The sequence below is a fragment of the Colius striatus genome, chromosome 8 (genome assembly GCF_028858725.1).
Source record: "Colius striatus isolate bColStr4 chromosome 8, bColStr4.1.hap1, whole genome shotgun sequence".
In the NCBI taxonomy this organism is placed as follows: domain Eukaryota; kingdom Metazoa; phylum Chordata; class Aves; order Coliiformes; family Coliidae; genus Colius; species Colius striatus.
Genome location: NC_084766.1, coordinates 6,512,575 through 6,535,302, shown reverse-complemented (window position 1 = coordinate 6,535,302; position 22,728 = coordinate 6,512,575). Strand labels below are relative to the sequence as shown.

The 22,728-nt window shown below is 41.1% G+C and overlaps 2 protein-coding genes and 1 long non-coding RNA gene across 3 annotated transcripts in view; 1 reads left to right on the top strand and 2 right to left on the bottom strand.

Moving 5' to 3' along the window:
• TSPAN14 (tetraspanin 14) overlaps positions 1-10,575 on the bottom strand; it is a 34,521-nt gene extending 23,946 nt beyond the window's left edge. The window contains exon 1 of the mRNA XM_062000746.1: positions 9,983-10,575. The gene's annotated coding sequence lies outside the window, so the exon portion shown is untranslated. The remainder of the gene's footprint in view (positions 1-9,982) is intronic.
• Positions 10,576-15,622: 5,047 nt separating this feature from the next.
• PRXL2A (peroxiredoxin like 2A) lies at positions 15,623-21,931 on the bottom strand. The gene is made up of 5 exons (XM_010198280.2): positions 21,700-21,931; positions 21,235-21,326; positions 17,643-17,783; positions 16,197-16,361; positions 15,623-16,054 (listed from the first exon to the last, which is right to left on the bottom strand). Exons 1-5 carry the CDS (start codon positions 21,917-21,919, stop codon positions 15,956-15,958), a joined length of 717 nt encoding a protein of 238 aa, XP_010196582.2. The 5' UTR covers positions 21,920-21,931; the 3' UTR covers positions 15,623-15,955.
• Positions 16,431-21,448, top strand: LOC133625923 (uncharacterized). The gene is made up of 3 exons (XR_009819140.1): positions 16,431-16,489; positions 19,645-19,746; positions 21,337-21,448. It is a non-coding gene; the product is annotated as an uncharacterized LOC133625923 (long non-coding RNA).
• Positions 21,932-22,728: the final 797 nt, after the last annotated feature.

The following is a 22,728-nucleotide window of genomic DNA, read 5'->3' as shown; positions in this document are numbered from 1 at the left end:
TCACTTAATTTACATCACAGGCTACAAAACTATGGTTAGGCAATACTGCAAAACACTCAGAAGACTGAAGTAATACGTGGGCAGCACAGGCTAGTAAAGTTCTCCACTGTTTCAAACAAAGCAAGTCACATTGTGTCAGCTGACTTATCATTCACTCATGACAACAGGAATTTCTAAACATTAAATACAGAGCATTGCTGCTTTGGCAGAATTTATAATTTTGTCTTGGTTTTTACAGCTTTAGTGAAAGGAAAAACGTGTTCTTGTTCAGCAAGAAGCTACTATCATTTCCAAAGCATTTCTACACCCACGAATTCCACCCTTACCTTCAAAAATGCAACAGCGGTGATATTTATAGATTTTAACTATCATAAAACAGAAGCTAAGGTCCACTAAATTTGATTTGGACATTTGGAGAAATCCTCACAGATGTTTATTCTAAAACAACTGGAAAACTAATGCACATCTCTAGATCTAGGTCCACAAATTCTTTTGACCCCCAGGAGGCATCAACTTTATAAGGCAGATCTAAGTGACACTGAAGTTCCAGATTCAGCCAATACTGCCACCACAAGTAGTCCTAATCCTCTTCCCTCTCTTAACATCCACAACCAGTATCATACTCAGTGGAGCTAAAAATCATACAGCAAACCATGTAGTAAAAATTCAGATCAATCCTGTGATCTTACACTATGTGCCAAGCAAGCAGTTTTAAGCCTTCCAATCTAACTCTGCAGAGCTCCTACAAATGCCAGTGTGGGTGGCGTTAGGTGGTGGCAGGAGAACAAGAATGGGAGGCCAGCAGCAGCGCTACCTTCCAAGGGACTGCTCTTAGCAATGCAGCAGCCCTGCAGTGCCAGCCTACACCAGCACCACAGGCTAAATCACACTTGAAGCTAACACATTCAAGTGGATGAAGCTGAGGGAATAGGTGCTGAATTGAGACAAGCAAAAAATTTGTTTTAAATTGTAAGCTGTTGGCTGCTCCCCCACCATTCATCAGTACAAAGCATCAAGTCTATATGAAGCTGGTGAAGCAAACAAAGCTGGTGAAGCAAACCAACAAGTCAAGAAGAATGCACCAAGGAGCAAGAAGAATTTTTAAAATACAGCAAGAGATTTCTTTGGCCCATTGTTTCTTTTGATATGACTACTTTATTCCATTACTCCATCAACACCAAACCATCAGTTTTGTTCATTCAAGACATGGTGTCATTAAACAATTGTCATTTTTTTGGCAGTGTAAATAACTTTTTTTTTAAGTTGAAAGACAGTTCAGAGATTTTCTTTGGATTTTCTGAAAACAAAGCAGCTATGAGGCACCTACAGACTGCTCTTTCCCCATCCCAGAGAGAAGCTGACCACTGAGGGAGTCTTAACGTTCAGCACAATATCTCAGTGCTGGGCAGCAAATCTTCACCTGTAAGGGCTAAGGAAAGGAAACCCCTACAGGATTTGGAGGTCTTAGAGGCTAATCTGTTCCTGGAATCAGAGATAGTAGCCCTGTTGCTTGCAGGGAGTTCTTGAATCATCATGTGTCATCTTTATTTCTGTAATTTTGTCTCTAAGGAGCTGACTGGAGCCTCACAAAGAAGGTACAAGCTTTTCCCAAGGAGTACAAGTAGAGTGTATTTACTTCTGTTGCAGACCAGAATACCAGAGAAATATTTCTCATTCTTAGAGGAAACACCCAGATTAAACCAAAGGCTATTTTATGACTTTTGATGTAAGACAGATATTGCTAATTGGTTATCCCTCTTTTATTAGAAAAATAATGGCAGAAAACAGATCTCTGAACTCAATGGAACACAGGACTGAAGCCAGACAGATTTCTTAAGACATCATCTTTTGGGACTCTTATTTCTGTGGGGTGCTGAGGACTCAAAGTCCTCCAAAGTATTTGAAGAATATTTCAAGCACAACACAAACTACAAAACAATCCCTTAAAAGAGATCCAATTCCCTATAAATGGGAAGAGTTTCAGGTTTCAGTGACCAAGCTTTATTCACTACAGCACAAATTGCAATTCAAAAACGTTTCTAAGGAACATAGACCAGTGATTCCAAACCCAAAACAAGGAATCAGGGATTCACAAGAGCTCCACAGGCAACTCACACTTAAGTCATGCAAGTGCTTTTGGCCAAGCCACTAATTTTAAGGGGATGAGTTGCATCTGAAATACCATGTAAAAGCAGTCTGAACTTAGACTTTCAAAGTGTAGACACTTTAAATTCTGAAAAATAATGAAGCAGCAGCAGCATCTTTTAAGCTTTTCTGCCCACTTGACTACCATCGCCAATACTTTGGAATAAAAGCTCTAACACTGCACAACAGTAATTCAATAAGCTATTCAAGATATCGTGCATGGGATATTTTCAGCTCCACTTGATTTTGCAAACTAACAGAAATACATAAAAAAGACTTTTTAAAGATGAGCAGAATTAGTGACTGACAACAGCAATTAAAAGCAGTGACAGAGGTCAACAATGGTTTTAACAATTCTGCTTTTCACCGTTCTTTGCATGGAAGATACCAAAAGATACAGTTGACTGGCTGTACTTTCACAAGTTAAAAGTCTTTATTCTTATTTAACTACAAAACACTCTAGAAATGCTTAAAATAAACAAACAAACAAACAGGCAGCTCTAAAAATCCCATCGTTTCATTTACACAAACTGGTCAGAATGAAAGTCAGTAACACTGCAGAATGCAAGGACTGACCATGTAAATTGAAACTGTAATCATTTGTTATTGACACTGAGGAGAGGTACAACTACTCACCTATCCACTGAATTTTACTAGGTTTACACTACTTCTGCTCCACTGACCTCAGGTTCACTGAAGTAGTAAGTGAACAGATAAGAGACTTTCTGCTCCAACACAGAAGAGTGCTTGACAGAATTACCAACTAAAAGGCATGGATCTCTTTCCTAGACAAGAGGATTTCTGTTCAAAGCAGCTGATTGCCAATAAAACATGTACTCCATATTCTGACCTCATCCTCAAAAGCACTACAGGATAACCCACACTCATGCAAGTTAAAACTCAGATTATATCAGGGTGAAACCAACACTAGACACTGTCAATACAGTTCAATGCATGTCTCATTAACATCTTGGGAAAGCTTGGTAAAAGTCTTTCATGTCTATGAAAATTTTCTTTACAGCTATTGACCAGTTTCACCTCAATAGGAGCTTGATGGTGTTACAACTTATTCAGCATATGCAACAAACCACAAGCTATTATTTTCCTTTTAGTTCGCAGAAAGTTCAGGTATTGTGAAACACACAGAAGTGTGTCAGTCCTTCTGACCAGAAGTTTATTCGCTACACAGAGTAAAACCTGTTAGAACAAGCAGCCAGAATAACCTTGGCTGATCAAAACTCCTTCAGCTGCTTTCTACTACCTCTCATGAGAGTAGAAACATAACCACTCCCTATAATATCAACAACAGCAAAGCAAAACTTGAGGTCTCAAATTAAAGCAAGCATGTAATTTGACTTTTTTTCCCCTTCCAACAGAAGGTTTTGGAACCTTTACAAAGTAAGTATTTTATTTGAGGAGCCAGAACTTCCAGTTCAGGGAATAATTATCTGTCACTCACAAATTCACTCTTTCTTCAGAGAATATCCTAAACTTTTTTTTTTTTTTTTAAACACACATATTGTGGCTTTTCTCCATTTCCAGGAAAGCCACTTGTTCAAGTTTCCAGTTACACTTTAGCCAAAAAGGATATCCCTCCATTTTCTTTCTTCAGAGAGAAAAACAAAACCCTGATCATAGTAATATATACAGTAAAGAGATGTCAAACATATAATTTGGTTTGCGTTTTGTTATTTGGTTGGGTTTTCTTAAAAGAAAAACAACAAATACTCCTTGCTTTGGGTTCAACAAGCAGTCTATCCACACCCACACCATATTTCTTATCTCCTTTACGCTGAACATTCCTATACATGTATTTATCTAATATAGAAATATATTATGTTTTAGAAAATATATATTTTAACAATTTTAACAAATCAAAATATCTCTAAGTTAAAAAAAAAAGAAATCCAGCATTCAAATCTAACCTCCAGTAATGAGCACGCTAAGAAATCAATGCCTGTATCCATACAATACTAGTTACAGTCGTCACTTGTTCTGGTTAAACAAAGCTGTCTTCATGCTATAGAGACACACTGTGGAGATGAATTCATAAAAACTCTATTTCTTCTCCCTCCCACTCCAAGTAACAGGGCCCATGCTTTCAAACACCAGAAGAACACTCATTCCTGATGAGACACCCTTCCAGTCCCAGGCAATGTTACTTATTGTGGGGATGGGGTGTTAATGCATGTTGGGTTTGAGAGTGATGCTTTCAAAGCTTTCTTTTACTGCACTCCACCTTACACACCAATTGCATTTGCAATACACCTAGAAGACACATGCTGAGCAGGATGACCACCAGCTCACAGGCCACAAGAGAAAACAGATAGCTCTTTGTGGCCACGTAGGCAGAACAACCACTTCTTCTCCACTAACCGACTTTCTGGTAAAGAAATGCACTTGCATAACTTTCAAAAGCCAACAGGTAAACCTCCGACACAACACCAGAAAGAAGTAAAAGACATGACAAAACAGAACTAAGCAAACAACTTCACAATCCTAACCACTGCCAGCTTTTCAGCAGACTAGATATCCCAGCCCAAAGACATAGAAATAAGCTAATGCTTGAGGATTCACAGCAGGCAAGCTCTCAGAGCACCCTGCACATCCTACCACAACACAATGAAAAAGAATTACAAAGACCAAAGCTGCTCCGGACCAAGCCCACGCTTGAACAGCTCCAGCCCTTCCCCCAAGAGCCAGTGTTCAGACAGGTTGTGAGAAACCCTTGACTGTCTCACTGGAAGACTCCACATCTGCCTCAGGGGAAGGAGGACAAACAGGCTCTCCACCTCTCAAGATTATGCCAAGAACAACGACGTGCCATAAAGAGATCAGAGCAGCAAAGGCCATGAAGTGACACTGTTGGAGCTCCTTCCAATCCAGACATCAGTCTCTGAAACAGCTAAGAGCAAACGCACCAGCAGAATTAAAAGGCATAAAAGTTATACACAAGTACTTCATAATCTGTATATTTAATAAAAGGCAAAAAAAACCCCAACCAAATACCTCCAGAGAAAAAAAAAGAGAACACAGAAAACTCAGAAGGCTGACAACATGACTGGTTAAACAAACAGCATAGCTCAAAAAAAGCCTCCAAAAAGCTGAACAACACCTTCTCACTTATCTCACCTGGATAAGTCTTTCAGTTAAACTCCCTCCTGGTGTGCAAAAGCAGATGACTGCTATGAGCACTTTGTCAAAATACTCTTTGCAAACTCAGTGCACTCTACATTTTGTAAAAAAAAAAAGCCATCTTCTTGTCTTACTAATCACCTATCCATTAGTTTCAGTTCAGACAACTTTTTAGTTGTCTGCAAGCAAACTCAAGTAATTTAGTACTCAGGCAGAAAGCTTTGCTGTTCTGTACCCTTTATTATATGTAACTATACCACTGCATTCATATTCCATACAACATTAAATACCTCCCTGAGCACCATTTAATAACAAATTCTTCAAGGGAAAAGTAATGTGAATTAAGAGAATTAGCTCCATATCCCAGCAGTCAGAAAGCTCCTATCAGAGACCACAGTCCAACATCTCAGGTGTCTTCCTTCAAGTGCAAGTTACTTGAGGCTATTACCTTTGTTTTCTATCCTGGGAGTTTCTAGATGTCAGTGTACATGTTTCAGCACTGATTTTATACCCCAAAGCAAGAGTAGACAGCCCTCATCAAGCAGAACAAATCATGCTCTTCTTGAAATATTAAAATTCATAGCATTCAGCTGCCTCTGAATACTGTGCTTCCCGTAGCTGCAACTGCAGCAATTGGAAGCTGCCTTGTTACCTCCAAGTCCATCAATTATTTAGAGAAAATACCTTTCCAGAGAGATTCAAGTATTAATTATTTAGTCTTTGAGCAGGGAGCAAAAACCTTTAAAATGGGAAAAGATTTCTGGAAAAGGTTGTTGGGACACATGATCAAATCTGGTTTCATACCTGTCTGAAATAGAATAAAACAACCAAGAAAGACAACAAATGCTCGTATGTACATACTAGCTCAGCAAGCTGCAAAGGAAGAGCCCCAGCTACATCAAGGGCTTTAGCACAGGTTTTCACATGGAAGACCTTTATCAATTTGTCTGCTCTCTAGACTGGGAGGGTAAAACAGAGAGAAACTCCTTTGTAATACAAAGCCAACATTCAACAACACTTCCTGAAAAGATCAAGAGGAAGCAAAGCCCTACATTTATTACATCCTTGCCTTTCACACACAGGTTCAGATTATGGATGAAGACAGACCCAAGACTTCCAGCTTTTGCACAGACTTCTAAAGAAAATGGCACAGAAACAGCTCTCCTAAGAAACATACATAAGCAAGCACTGGATAAAATCAGAAATTCATTCACTTACACAGACCATGTATGAGATTTATTATATGGAAAGGGATAAAACACCATTGCTTTGCTCCCAAAAAGGAAGACAAATAGGAAACACTGGAGTAAAAAACAAGTGCTGGTCCCTTCTTCCAAACTGGAATACACTTTGAACAAGAAAGGAAAATAAACTTACTTACCCTGGGTTTGGATACAGTTTGTCTTGTGGTCAGGGTATTTTTACTGTAATTTGCTAAAAGTTTGCTGCATAAGTGATAACAGAATCCAAGAGTGAATAACCAAGTAGTATGACTGAAGTAGCTCTCTCTCTCTCACAGCTTCCATTCCAAGATTTATGTCAGATTGGTAAGGAAGCTCAGCTAAATCCTGGCCATCCAAGTTAGTGGTTTCAACTGCAAACACTGCTTTCCTTTCTCTTGTCAATATCTGAGGATCGTAATTTTCTTTAGGTTAAATCCTTTGCTGTGATACTCACTTGTGACACACCTAACATAGAATTATTCACCCAACAATGACTTTTCAGCTTGCCAAGTATACCGTTCAGTCATCCAGAATAACGAGAAGTTGTTTTACAATGCAAAAACAGAAAAATCAAATACAAGATGTTCAACTATATTTAAGTAATTAAACCATGGCTGTTTTCAAAATTAAGTCATTTGAACCTAGATGATTCAGTATTTCCCCCCCCCTTTTTTTTTAATTGCTAGACTAAAACCAGACCTCTGGCTTTTGGGGGTAACCTAAACTGTTAAACTTTGAACCCCACACGTACCTAACCTTGATGAGTTTTACTCTGATTACCTCTAACCTTGTCCTAAATCTTTCCCTTATCAGGTGCTTTTGGCTGAATATGAGCCAAAGGGTCAAGGAGAAGGACCCCACTCCTGTCCAAGCTCACCAAGGCCAGAACGCTGCATCAGTACCATCAGACAAGCTACCAACATTACAGGTCTAGAAAAGTCACGGATTTTAGGACTGTGCAATATCAGACACATGATCATCCTTCAGACATACAGTCAAAAGTCACTTGGAAAAAGATCATTTCTTCCCACTTCACAACAGTCTGCAACATTTACTGTGAAGAAAATTCTTGTTTGAGGGTTTGAGTCATTCTACCTGACATACCTCAGCTTAAAGCAACACACTCATGGATTTTGTCAATTGCAGCCTGCTAGTCTTGGAAACACACCACCAACGCCAAGGTACAAAAGTCGGATCTACCAGAAACAGGAAGTTTTAACCCAGGAAGCTGCAGTGGAAAGCAGAATGGCACAAAAGCCCACAAGTAAAATCATTCTTGACTCACATGTGAGGTATAAATGTATCCTTTCATGTCTGAAACACACACATATATATATACCTCAACAAAGTGGATTTTTTTTTCTTTAAACCTGAAAATGACAAAGGGAGGATCTGTAGGAAGAGTTTTGACAATAGGTCTGTGAACTTGGCTTCTCTATACACACACCTCAATGAGATTTCTCATGTAGCACTGTGAGATTAGAACAGGAATTTAATTTATTCATGCTCAGCAGTGCTCAAACTGCACCACACCTAATATATGATGTGAAAGTTGACAGAAGACTAAGAAAATTAATTGTAGGAGTTTGTCAGCAGAACAAAAATCGCTCTCACCACATGAATTTACAGGTAATGGCCAAATGGTAGCCACACAACAAAGCTTCATAAATTAAATATAACTATCCTCTAAGAAAATCAGAAGTCAGACTCAAGACAAAACAATCCATAAGTGATCAAAAAGCATATTTCTCACTTATTCATTAGAAGTTAGCCTTCAACTTAAACTTCATTACCAGATTATCTATAAATTCACATACATATATGAACAAATTCATAACACATGATGTCAACAATTTTCTTGCTAAATCTAAGAGCAAAAAGTTACATCTTCAATGTACCCCAATTAGATAGCACTTTAGGGTTCAGATCAAGGGCTTTACGATCCTTTAATTAACTATTACACAGCCCAAAGCTAGCAAAAGATATCACACCCTAAAACAAAGAAGCTGCAAAATAGTTTTCCCCACAGTTCATTCCTACTTCCCACTAATGACTAGAGTTGAACTCCCATCTGACCCCTTTTCTCCCCAATTATTCTGTCTAGCAGAGAGCTGTAGCATCTCAACCATCCATTCCCAAGCACATCAGTTTCACGTATTTATTGTAGGTATAAAGTGGCTCAGGAAGTCGTTGCATCATGCAACTACTGATGCCTAACTAACTGATAGAGATAGGTGAAAAGGAGATACTCATCCCACTGAGCATTTATGGACTAGATCTATCCTGTATTTCCATTTTCTAGTTGCTGCTTTCCTTCCATTTATCTAGACCTCTAAGTCACACATGCCTAAGGAAAAAAACAAACAAAACAGCAAAGCAGTACTACCAGCTATCTTAAAATATCTTCCCCTCCATCACCACCTTTGAAGGCCTACTAAGGAAGGGGAAGCCAACACAACAAGTATCTTATTTTTACAGCATTTTTCATGTTTCATGATTCAGAAAAGCTGAAAACGAAACCATTAAGTCTACACTGAGTACATAAAGGTAAAGTCAGGCAGATGTTTAAAAGTCTTATTGCAGATACTCTTGAAAGCGTGAAATCGTGGTTTACCCTAAAAAAAAAGCTACTGAAGTCTGGCACATGTGGTATCACAGGTACTCCATAATACCAAGCCTTTTCCAGCTTATCTTAAACTCTCTTACCCGAAAGGCTTAAGTGCCATTCCCTTCCCTAAGAAGTTTATAGAGGTGGCGATGTGTCAATTATCCAAACACTCATCCTGGGACTCCACAGGAACCAAAAGAGGCCCGGCCCATTGACGGTGGCATCGCCTCAGGTGACACCACACACTGAGGCTGGGCCTGTTTGGGCAGGACGCCAAAAGGGTGCCAGAGAGGCCCCTCGCTAACACAGCCTACAATTAAAGTTAAAATAAAACAATAAAAACCTTACAGACCTCAGTCCTCGCACATATGGTGCAACTGCTTCTGCTAAAAGCAGCACGGGTGAGGGCTAGGGCCGGCAGCAGGCGGTGCAGCGGCGGAGCGTGGCGCAGGCAAACACCGCCCTGTGCCTGCAGCACCCCAAAAGGCCTTTTAAAAACAAAATAATAAAATTATCCTCTCCTCTGGCACCTCACCCACAAAACAATTTCGCGTGAAGTCCCTGAGAAAGCCTCGCCTGCCCTCTCCGGTTTCCTTTAATGGACAAGGACAATGGCAGAGGCTCACCACAGCCCCCACGTTTTCGGCCAACTTGGGAAGCCTGAGGGCTGCTGCCCGCCCCGCAGGAGAGAGCCGGGCAGCGCTCGCTCACTGCTCGGTTCCATGGCTGCCAGCTCCCAGGGACGTTGCAGGGGAGAGCCGTGCTCCGATGGAGGGTGGGTCAAACTGGCGGTGTTTAAGGACGAGGAGAGGAAAGGGACACTCTATACGGGCAGGACACGGCACAACTCCCGGGGCAGGCAGGGACTCACCGGGGCAGCAGCCTGCTCGCTAAGTTTCGCCAAGTTTGGCGGAAGGCGGACGGTCGGCGTAACCGGGTGTCTCTCCGCAGCCTCGGCTAGTCCATGGACGCGGCGCAGCGGCTCTCCTGGACCTTCCCCGAGTCAGCCCGGCCAGCCACCAGCCCTGTCTCTCCACCAAGCCCAACCGAGCCGCTGCCGTCCTCCAGCCGGAGGCCGAGGCAGCGCGGAAATGCACGCCCGTCCCTCCGGCCACGCCCGCTCCCGCAGGCAGCCGTGCTCCACACAAAGGGGACGCGCGGGAGGCCCAACTCTCATTCCAGACCTCCACGCTCCCGCAGGCCTCCTGGCTTCACCTGCTTTGACCCACAGAGGTGTCTCTCCTGTGCTAGTGGGGGAGCCCCAGCGCTCCGCGAGGATCTCAAGGCCGGCCAGAGGCTGCGGGCGAGAGCAGGCCCCGCCCCGCCCCAGCGGCGGGAACGGCCGCCCCTCACGTTCCCACCGCCCCTTCCCCGCGGCCGGCCCCTCACAGCCCCGTTACGACGGCACGGCTGGAGGAAGCCCACAGCCACTCGGTAAGGCTGTTTTGTTTTAGGTTGGTTTTCTGGTGGAGATGGCCGCTGCGTCCCCCACCCTCCGGAAGAGGCTCGGAAAGCCGTCCTGCCCGCGCCCCGCCCCCGAGCCGGGCTGAGGGGGCCCCCCGGTCCCGCGGGGCCGCCCGTCCCCTCAGCAGCGATTCCTCCCGGCTTAGGGGCAGTAGGAGCGAGAACCTGCGTGCCAGGCGTAGTACTTCCAAGGTAATATTGAAGGCACAGTCGAGCTTTACCTAGAAAGCCAGAAGGCAAATAAATAAAATAACAATAATGACCTCGAAGGCTATTTTGACTTCTCAGGTGTTATAGGGCATTTAATCTCTCTTTCGAGGTGCTGAGAATATAGGAGGGAGGGGAAGGAGGGGCTGAGTCGTGGTTTTTAAACCCGTGTGGTTAGCAAGTGATAACTCACCCTTGAGGTAGGCACCACCTGGCAGGGGGGAAAAGTCCTCCCTTCCCTGTCTAGCTTAGCTCCTAACTTACATGCCCTGCTCTTCTTCCCTTTTCCATACTTTATGATCTCCCGTGGTCCGAAGAAACATTTTTGTCACCTTCATATTCGTCCTCATCTATAGAGCAAAACTTTCTTTTCAGTGCCTCACTATGAAAATACATTTCTGTGCAGGAAGGAAAGGCCTTAGTTCAACACCAGAGGCGTTGTTACAGGCCTCATATTCTTTACACTTCTTTCACCTGCTCCAGGGCCTGGACTTTTGGGACTTCCTTATTCCCCCTAGATCAGGAAGACGGATTGCTCACAAAGACAGCAGCGATCCCACGTGCTCAGCTAAAGGGTGAAAGGAACCATTGAGCAATTAAACAGTGTGAGCTTAGTGCTTCTCTTGTGTGATAATTCTCCACTAGGTCAAGGCTTACAACCAAAGCCATGCTAAAATTAATATGGTTCCAATGCACTGTTCCCCTTGCCCACACCTGTGCATCCTCCTCATGCTGGTTCCATCAGGAGTTTTGCAGGCCTCCCTGAGCTTGTTTGAACCTTCTTAGAAACCAAGCTAAAATGGATTTGACGGGTAAAGATGAAAGAAGATACAAAAAAAATAATCAGATGAAATTTAGAGAGGATCTAAGTGAGGAAGGGGGGTTAGGAAAGGTCATTGGATTATCAAGTGGTAAAAGAAGAGAACTTTTTTCCAGCTCAGAACTACTTTAATCATCTTACAGATCACTGAAACTCATCTCCAGAAAGTCCAGAGCCAAGGGAGAAAGCTGCAGTGGTGCTGCTTCTGTAAGAGAGATGGTGCAACAGTAACTGCTAACATTCACCAGTGGAAATGGGAAATTTCAGGGAAATTCAGCAGCTTTAAGATGTAAGGACTATGGACTTGGGCATTGTCAGTTAAGTAAGATTCTCTTGCAATTTAAAATAGTCTTGTAAAATGGTTAGTGTTAGCAGTTGACAAGAGTAGCTGAATTGAGGTGTTCAGTGTTAGCACAGAGGCAGTTTGAATAATCTATGTCCCATTTATTTGCCTTTGGCATTATCTCTGTTCTGTGTGCTTCACAGTGTTACCAAGAAAATTAGTGTAAAAAGCTCATCCATCACAGAAACATTAACTAAGTGCTAGAGCAAATTGAAAGACTTTTACAAGACGGTCACTTTACACACAGTAAAAGGGCGCAGTAACACTGCAGGAATGAAAATAGGAAATCTGATTTCTTAGTGAACTTGTGCAGGCCAATGTTCATCTAGGGGTTATCAATGCTGTTTCCTTGGACAATTCATGAAGTTAATGAATGATCCATTATGAGGAGATGATGGAAAATGGCATGACCAGAGCTAGTCACTAATTCTACTGTACCTGCTCAGCATTATCATCAAAAAACTCTTCAGTGGAACACATTTCTATTTATGCAGGGAGTTTTCTTGAAATCAGAGTTAAAGTTGGAATTATCACATGGTTTTGATAATTATGAGGTTAAGGCTGGGGAGAGGGGAATAAGCTCACAGAAGCTACTGAGACTTTAAACAACTTCAAATAAAAAAGTCAGTAGCTGGACCTAAGAGAAGAAATATCGTTGCGAAAATATTTATAATATTTTCTAGATCAATCAGAAGAATAAAAAATTAGGATCGAATTATTCAGACACCAAATAAAATCAGAATGGATTAGACTGAATCGGTGATTTCACTTTATTCGTCTGGACAGCATTCTCTCCATCTCCTCAGCTCCCTCTGCGGTTACAAAATGGCTATTTCACCTTCCTACTCCAGCTGCGCTAAATCAGCCTCTGAAAGAAATCTGTGGGATTAAGGAAGCCTAAGGAAGCACTGTCGGTATCTAAAATTAATATTAGTAATGCATAAAACATTAGGAAAGATTACATTGAGTCTGTCAATCATTTATTCCCACCACACCGATTTAGAAATAGCTGTATACTGTATAGCTGACTGTATCATTCGATACACTATATCATTCAAGTTCTTTATTTTAAAAGGGAAAACGTTCGCAAAAGTAAAGAGATCGCAGGAGTAGATGCCTTTTCTAACAGCTTTTTTCTGGTCTATTCCGTATCTACAGTGGTCTGCGCCCGGCGTCTTTGTTATGCAAATCTTTTACTGCATAAAAAAACTCGGGTTTACTGCTGACCTTCATTTTGGCTGGGGGAGCAGTGACATCCAGCGGTTCAGAGAGTAAAAATGGTCATTCTTTTCTTTCTGCCACACTGCATCACAGGAAACGCATCAGAAAATGGCAGGGAGCTCTCAGCACTCACTTCTCTTGGTGGATAGTCGCCAATGGCACCAACTGCTGGCAGTCTGACAGCCGTGGGAACAGGTAACCCACACAGGGAAACACACATGCAAAGAGGAAATGCAGAAAACACCCTCTGAGGCTGACCATCCTTCTAACAGCTTTAAAAGGACACTGCAGGTAGGAAAAGTAATCAGTATCTTTAAAAGCTCAAGTAAGAAACACCCTTCTATATTACACCTATCCCACCAACTTCACAGCATTTCCCTTCTTAAGCTTTTTTAAAAAAAAATTAACCCTGATTTTTTACCAAAAACAAAAAAGAGAAAGATTTATAAATGAGAGAAAGTTGAAATTGCTACAGGTGAGTTTTATTTTTCAAGCCCAGAATAAACAAACTTTCTATTATTAGAGCTGCCAGTAACCAGATGAGACATGATATTTGATGCACTGAGGGGTGATTTAGATTTCATAGAATCACAGAATGGTAGGGGTTGGAAGGGACCTTTAGAGATCATCTAGTCCAACCTCCCTGCCAAAGCAGGTCCACCTAGATCAGGTCACATAGGAACACATCCAGGAAGGTTTTGAAGACCTACAAGGAAGGAGCCTCCACACCCTCCCTGAGAAGCCTGTGCCAGGGCTCCCTCACCTCAACAGTAAATAGTTTTTTCTTATGTTTAAATGGAACTCTTTGTGTTCCAGCTTCATCCCATTACCCCTTGTCCTGTCACTAGATACAGTAGAAAAAAGTTATGTCCCAACCTCTTGACACCCATTTGTAAAGATTCATGAGATCTCCGTGCAAATTTTGTGTACATGTTAATAAAAGAAATCAAAGCATTAACTGCATCTAAGGAACTGGGCCAGCAGAGGTAGCTGTCGGTACAACAAAATCAACAACTATGAAAAAAATACATTTCAATGAACATTTACAGAAGAAAAGAGAAAATCAGGTAGTCAGACCTTGCTGTCTCCATCACTGGGAATACCCTTAGAATTAATTTCTTCCTCCTTTACTATTTTGCTGTTTCTTTGAAACTGCCCATTTCCAATTCCATTAACTGCTCCCAGCTCCTAGGTACTGTATATTTTATCCTCTCCATGTGTGTTTTGTCAAAAGGAAGTTCAGAAAGGATGAGTCAATCCAAATAATCCAAAGGTTGACTTAAAATCAGAGAAATCAGTTATCAATAATAGTTCTTCAGAGCACTTTCAAATACTATTTGGACCTTTTGTGGCTCCAAGCTTTTGACTTGATCTCTTAGGCAGGGTTAGAAAAATGGGAAATGTGGGTAAGCTTATATAACCTTTGAATCACCATGTATGCTGTCCTGCTAGCTGTTTATGGGAACTATCACTGTTACCAGTAGGAAAACTCTCCCAGTTACTGTTTGTGTGCCTTTGCTGCAGCTGACAGTGCAGAGGACTTTTATTACAATAAACACGCTCAACGGGTCTTCATTGGCCTTCTGAAAAATGTTTCTATACTAATGGAACATTTCATCATGTTGTAGTATTAGTGATCTGTATGTTTAACTGCCATTACACTTCAGCTAAACATTCTAAAAGCTGGACACAATGGCTTCCTGCTTCTATTTCCAAGATCACAAAATAGTCCCTGGGCCAACAGCAGGGCTGCAAAACAACGGCATCTTTGCCATCGTCTAGGACTTCCTGCAGTCTGACTGAAAGAACCTGTGGCCAGCTCTGTGGGAGTGGGTGAGATTCAACTGAACATACACAAAGCAGTGAGTAGATGCTCTCTATATTTAGCAGGTTCTAAAGGCACTTCACTTTATCTTAAATTTTGAGGAATTTATCTGGCTTCCATCCCATTCTCCAAGGACTGTTTGTGCCTTTCACGTTTCAAGTTTATGTGAAATGCATAAACAGCCCTTGGAACAAGGCCTAAAATCTAGGTCACAGATCAGCAGCACCTTCTTTGCCTGTCTCTGTCCAAGATCTGTTCTCTGCAAATGGCAAAGCTTTCCAGTTCCAAGAGAAATAAAACTTTAAAACCCTAAGAGCCATGACCCTAGTGTTCTCCTCCTACTGTAAGACACTGAAGTGAACTGTCCTGCTTCAGTGAACTGTCCTATGAGATGTCTTTAATCTTTCTTGCAGAGAATCACACAAAAAGCTGTAAGATCTATAGCCAATAGTTAACAGGAAAGTGACTGGGTAGACATAGTGCCATATCTTAAATGCAGAATCTCATAATGATCTAGACTGACAGGATTTAGTATTCTAGAAACACAGATGTAAATCTACATGTTAATGAAAAAGCAAAAACCAAAGACATTTCATTTATATAAAGTTTTATTATCCTCAGCTGGTACTCCTTTACTCCAGCTTTAGCAGAGTTTTGCTCTCCTAGGTAGACAGGTTTACAACTGACTTGTCTCTGACTGAAAACATTTAGGCTAGGTCAGAATTTAGACTCAGCTTTTCATTAATCCATTCAAACACAAAGAGCAGCTGAAAACCTGACCACTTGAAAGGCTGCAAAGCAACAAAAAAAGAGATCCAGGAGGATTTTCATCATTTTCTATGTTTGCACAGAGAACCTTTCCTCTGCACTGATCACTAAATAGTTAAGAAGCAATTAAACTGCATGTTCCAGAAACAGATGCATTTCAAGCTGTGATCAGAAACATGTGCAACTATTTTTCTGCTTATGAAGCTTGTGGTTTTATCTTCTCAGCAGCTTCAAGGACAGATGGAAGGCTGACCTTGTCTCCAAATTCTTTCTCACGATGCTCCAGTAAAACACCCTAGTGAAGGACACAAGAGAGAAATTCATACACTAGTCTCCCCACAGGAGATGAACTGACTAGCTGATCAACTGAACAATTTCAGAAAAGGAACTTTTGGTCTCACAGGAGACACAAAAGCCTCCCAGATGGCCTGCAGTACCTGTTTTCCTGCTCCAATCACATATACTCCTCCCAAGGTGAATCCTTCTCCTTCCAGGTTACCACTATATCCACCTTTCCAAGCACGAAAGAAATTTTTCCAGACTCCCAAGCGGAAGAAGCCTGACAGCATCATTTTTCGTCTGCGTGGACCATAGAAGCCTTTCTGCGGGGGAACAGCAAATACCTCAGCAAACAAAGCGAAAAGGAGTTTTCCTCTCAAGTGTAGTTCCTGAAACCAGCCAACCCTGTATCACAAAAAGGCTGCAACATATGAAAGCCAACCAGGCAGAGGTGAAGAGAAATATTTAACTTAACCTCTTTAATGCACTACCTGATCACTTACCTCCACACAGCTAATGAGTGGCACTGCCATCAGTCATGTGAATTTTAAGCTGATGCAATTATTTTGGCCCCATATACATCTACATCTCTATCACTGTTTATCACTTTGGGATAAACGTCTATTTTCTTATCATAGAATCATAGAATGGTAGGGGTTGGAAGGGGCCTTTAGAGTTTTTTAGAAGTTTTTGGGTTGGTTTATCTTAGATCAGACTGCTTCCTTCACATAAGCAGAGTGGAGAGGGAAAATAAAGGTATCTTCCAGTTAATTTTGGGTATTACATATTCTACAGAAGCAGCATGATTTCTAAATGTGTCTCCTGTGTTAAGGAGTAAGCTGGGCCATAATTTGTAGGACATGAGATTGGCAATACAGCAGAAGTCAGTGTACTGGAATGAGCCACATCTCTGCAATTTGTACATCATGAATTAATTATGTCTGTCACCTTCAAACCTTGATTAATACATCATAAACATCAGCAAGTCACACAGCCAGTGCAAGAAAGGTATAAATACCAATAGGCTGTATTGTTTATCTCAAAGGGGTATGCTGGTTTTGTCTGGGGTAGAGTTAATTTTCTTCCTAGTAGCTATTGTGGGATTGTGTTTTGGATTTCTTCTGGAAACATGTTGATAATGCAAAGATGTTTTGGTTACTGCTGAGCAGCACTTGCACAGAGTCAAGGCCTTTTCTGCCGCTCAGCCCCCACTCCTCACCAGTGAGCAGGCTGGGGAGCACAAAAGTTGGGAGGGGACACAGTTTTTTTACTCTACTGATTCTCTCCCGCATCCCACCACAGCAGGGGCAGTGAGCAAGCAGCCTAGTGGTGCTTAGTTGCCAGCTGGGGTTAAACCATGACAAGGGGGAGGCCAAATAATCCTGCAATAGCATGTTATCAGTGCATAGCTACAGAGCAGTCTATAAGCTGAACAGGATATATTTATATATATAGAAAAGCAAAGCTAATTAACTTCTTAAACTACAATGCTACTAAATCCTTTTTCATTCAGACCTCACTCTGTATTATTTATACAAGCTTTTCAAAGAGGACATTCATAAGCTTGTTTTTTAAACAAAAGGAGAACACAGGTTTCACTATACCTTTTGATCCAGAAAGATTTCTCCTTTGAAATAAGGCTGAAAATCCTCCACTTCAGTCCCTATCTTCTCTTTCACAACAGCATAGAGAGGGACACCCAGCTTCGACAGTTGAGGATTTAGAGTGGAGAGCTCAGAAGCCTCCTAAAAAAGGGAAAAAAAACCCAAACCAAACATTTCAGGCAGTAAATGGAAGTTGGAAAGCTTAACCTTGAATTTCAAGAGCATCAGAAACCTACCTACGTTCTGCTTGAGACACAAACCAGAAACAGACCTGTAAATCAGACATTTATGCTAGCTATAGTCCTAGGCAAATCTTCATTTGATTTAGTAAAGTCTACTTCATTAAGCACAGAGGAAGGAGATTTTTGAACATTTATTGGATAAAATATTAAAATCCAGGATAAAATACTTTTTAAACTCAAAGCTGTAGCTATATACCTTGCCTGTGCTGGGGCTTCATCTAGCTTTCAAAGTGTTTACAGAACAGTAAAAAGATCCTGCCTGCACATCACTTCACTTCCTCAGGCTGGAATTTACAATCCTTTTCTCCAAGTAGACATAGATCATTATCAGCCCTTTTGCAAAGACATTTGAAGACTGTGCAGGAGCAAGCTATACAAGTCCAGAGTAAGTAATGGAGTGAAGATGCAGACTCCTTCCTAGATCTCCCAGGGAAAATAGGGAATTTCTTCCTACACCTTCAGTACGTCAGAAGCAACACTGCTTTTTCTGGTGTGTAAGAGCATAAAGCATCACCACTCATCTGCTGGGTCTTTTGTTTTGCTGAAGGAATCCCAGATCCCACAGTTTGCACAAAGACCTCTAAGGTTTCCAATAGATCAAAGTGCACATTGAAACCAGTGGAGAAAGGTCATTTTTACTTGACAAAATTCCCCACAAAGAACTCCATGCTTTAACAGATGGACATGGTTCTTGCAGGACATCTAGTATTTACCCAGTATCAAATAGCAAACAGATTTGGGTGAACAGACAGGCGAAAAGACCATAGAGAAAGAGGTCAGTAGGTGAAAGGGTAAAGGCAGTTCACTACTATCTTTTTCAGAGGAAATGAAAAAGGATGAATCAGCACAAATAAACGCTGAGTAGTGAGCAGTGAGAGTTAAAGGATCATATCTTATGCTTTTTAGATCCTTCCTCTCTTTTCTGTTCTTAAAGATCTGGTAACTATTTCCTGTCTTGCCTCAAGAAAATACCTCAGTATAAAGGTTCAGAACTCTCAGAACCAACAAAACAAACAAAAAAAATACTCATATTGTGACCTAACATGAGAACTGCTGCTCCTGGCTAGTACAGTGAAGGGCCCTGTAAGGCACAAATGGCTGTCTCTGGAGAGACATGCATACCATCGAATCTTATTAGCCGTTTGGAGAAAGGCACTTCAGCACTTTGGTAGGATTTATTTTGTGTCTCCTTGCTTGGCTTTTGGGAGGGGAAAGATAAGGAATGATGCAAGAGCACAGTTAAATTTTTAAATTCTCAAGAGATAAGACTTCAAGCAGCATCCTGGGACTGGACCTGAGTTATTTTCCTTTACTGCTATTTAAAAATGGTACAAGAAAGCAGTCTATTTTTGTAGGCAAAATATAGCACATAACAGCTGTAAAGCCTTTCGAGGGGTCTGTGACCGTTCCATCTAGTCTGTGAAACTTTTCTGTTTCTAAAAAGCAGACAAGCACATCCTAGCAGAATATCCCCTCTTTCCACCAAGGCAGAGACAACCCAAAAGAACAATTCCCATTTCAGTTTGTCCCTCTGACAGTTAAGCTATGGTTCTTCTGCTACTTCAGACTGCCCAAGCTGATACCTACAATACTTAGCTTTCACGATGGGGCTTTCAGAATGACTGAAGCACTGAATCACTGCATGGTCAGATCCAGATTACGAGATGTAGAAATGCAGTCCTGTTAAACACAGCCTATCTTATATAATGAAAAAGATTATTTAGGATGCGGAAGATAAAATTAAACCTGTATTTCTTAAGCCTACAGGCCTTAATTCTCAAGGATCCAAGGCATCATTCCAGCAGGACCTGTGACATCCTTGGCAGTGGATAATGGAAGCCTGTCCTCACCACCAGTATCAGGTCAGTGATCAGGAAGAATGGCCATTTTTTAACATGACTGTGCTCATGGAAGTATATATTCCTTCTTGGTGCTGTCAACAAGGACAAAATTCAACATCCTTTCAAAGGGACCAAATGTATTTCTTTCTCTTGCTAAAAAAACTTAAAACCTACTGCCTGCAGGTTATCAGATACTGAAGGTCATTGGTACTGAACCATTCCACCAGCTCAGAGCCAGTGACAGTGGGGAAAGAAGCAGCTTCCACACTATGGAGAAATATTAATGGACAAAAAAAAAGAGCAACTGAATTGTCCTTAGGAGAAAGGCAACAGTCAACTCACAAAATGCTTTTAGTATACAGCAAGCAAAACCAATTTCAATTTAGACAATTTGAAAGCTTTTAAAAACACTTTCACAGTTGAAATACAAACTAGTTCTTTGCCCTAATTAGTTGAGCAGTAGCATGACGGCCTCTGTTAAAAAAAATGAAGTTTTGAACCAAAAATAAGAATTGGAAAATTAAATTTCTCCTCAATTTTTTCTTGAAATAATTAAAAAATAATAAATGTTTTGCATTGGGCTCTTTATTTCTACTGAGGAAGTCAGCATTTAAAAAAAAAAAACATTACTGAATTCTTGCCTGAGTATATGTGAAAAGCAGTCAGGCATGTAGCACATTCTCCTGCCTACCCTGCACCTGCTCAGACAGCAAAGTACTTTAACCTTCCATGAATTCTACACATACCTAAGCAGTTATTACTGATGGAAGCATATCTCTCAATTAAGTGGTTGCAATATTAATTACTCTATATTATAGACTAGTGAATAAAAACTTAATAGCTATTTTTCCCCATAGCTATGAGAAAAATAATCACCAAGGTGCAAGTTATGGCTGTTCCCAGGCAAACACTACCCTCGCATCATATTTTAAGTGGCTCCTCCCACTCAAGAATTCTACTGCCAACTTGAGGATCAGATTTTGTTTCCCAACCCACCTTGTTTGGAACAGCAGTAACTTCTTGCCAGACTGCTTACCTTCCTGCCTCACATTCATCATCCAGAACAGCAAGGGACTCCCCTGTATGCACATCTCTTTTGCTGATGAGCTTTACCTGATGGCCTTCTAACAATCCAGGCCCAAGCTGCTTTTGACCAGAGACTTCTTGGCTCACAGAGATTTATTTTGGACATAAAGAATACAACTAGCTCATTACCAATTGGATATTGTGTAACCTCCCTTTCTAATTACCATGGGCTAAGTCCCCGGCAGATGTAAAAATCATGTAACCAATCACCCTCAGAAGGTAAATGCCCAGAACCTGGACTATACAAACCAGCTACAAAGAAAAGTAAGTATGCTGTTAGCTGCTGACCAGTTTGGGCAAGGAAACGAGACCTTTCAGATATTCAGATGTATGAGATGATTTTCACTCCCTCCTTTTATTTAAAGGGAATCTACGCAAGTAGAGCTCAGCTCTTCCTAAATAATCTTCAAGCCCAGCACATACCTCTCTGCACAAAAAACATCCAGGTCTTCGCACAGCCATGATCACTGCACCGTTCTTCTTCCATAGTTCACCTGCTTTGAATGTTTTTTGTTCTGTTTATAGGGGAGAAACAGCATGAACAATAACATCTGCACTTCTTGTTTACAATAATTGATGCTTCAAGGACCAACATAAAGCACTGCAGAGAATTCTGTCAGAAAAAAAACCCTACATGCACAACAAGGTATCATTGCTTTATTAATTTTTAGAAGCCTGTCACGTTTCACCCAGAAATGTCAGTTTTGGTTGCTTTTCCTTCACCAGAATTTTTGTCTCTCAAGGACACCCAACTATATCTTATTTATAACCAGGACACTCAACTACACTTCAGAACTAGGAAAGATTAACAAAAACTCTTCCAACCCTGGCCTTACAAAGGTTCTTATAAATGTCAAAGAATGTGGGCTGAAACAACCAGAATCTTACCTGATCCCAAAGTTTTTAGCTCTATCTCCTCTAAAAACTCCAATGTAGCCTTTTCGGGCTTTGACAAAAACAAGTCAGTGTTAGCAAGGATGATGCCTGTCACAGCTGCACCAACAGCTCCAAGACCAACAGACCATACGCCCATGGTAAAGATCCCAAAGTCAGGCAGGAATGACATTTCTGGAAAGAGAAAGAAGAAAACAGCTCTAACATTGGACATTAGTTATGCCAGACAAGAAGGATCTGGATTAACATGACAACTAAAAGCTCACACTGACATTTTTTGTTAAATTACAGATGATCTGTGTACTTACTGATGTACTGAACTGGGTTTTAGAAGATCTAGATTACATTCCAGTTCTGCACCTGATCCACATCAAAACTATTAACAGGACATTCTTACCTTTTCCTGCTACCAGACTGATAAAAACATTCATGATTAAAGTGCTCAGATGCAGTGCTCAGAAAGATGATTGAAGGTGTGTAATAAAGAGTGTGTAATAAAGATGAGTGTAATAAAGAACATCTAACAAGATGACAACTATTTTAGCCAGTAATTTAAATTACCTCAGTAAGAGTGGTTTTTTTTAAAAAGAAGCATCTGTAAATTGTCCTCCCAATCCATATTGAACACTGAACTCTACAAATATAATACAGAAGTCTTAAAAAAATCCAATCTCTATGTGGTTCAGGAGAACTGGTAACCTTTCCTGCTCCTTACAGCCCCACACTGGAATCAAATGAGGTACCAAGCCAAAATTAGAGCTCATCAGTCACGCCTACTGACAGAAATATGTAGACTTGCAAGCATTTTATTAGACACAGTGATCCAACACTACAAGCATGCCCTGGACAGCAGCTTCAGTAAGCTAATAAACTTCCACTCTTGCTAAAGCAGAAATGACATCAGGAACAAACACATTAAACTTACACCCATCACTCAGGACTGATAACATTGCACTGGATGCCATTACATATGCATGCTTCAGTACAAACACCGCTTTGGATTTCACTATCATCCATCAGCAA

Coding starts and splice junctions, on each gene's coding strand:
- PRXL2A (XM_010198280.2), bottom strand. CDS start 21,919: ATGTCCAATGTTAGAGCTGTTTTCTTCTTTCTCTTTCCAGAAATGTCA. Junction 17,784..21,234: donor GATGTTTTTTGTGCAGAGAG/GTATGTGCTGGG, acceptor TCCCTTTTTTAG/GAGGCTTCTGAGCTCTCCAC. Junction 16,362..17,642: donor AAATCTTTCTGGATCAAAAG/GTATAGTGAAAC, acceptor GTTCCCCCGCAG/AAAGGCTTCTATGGTCCACG.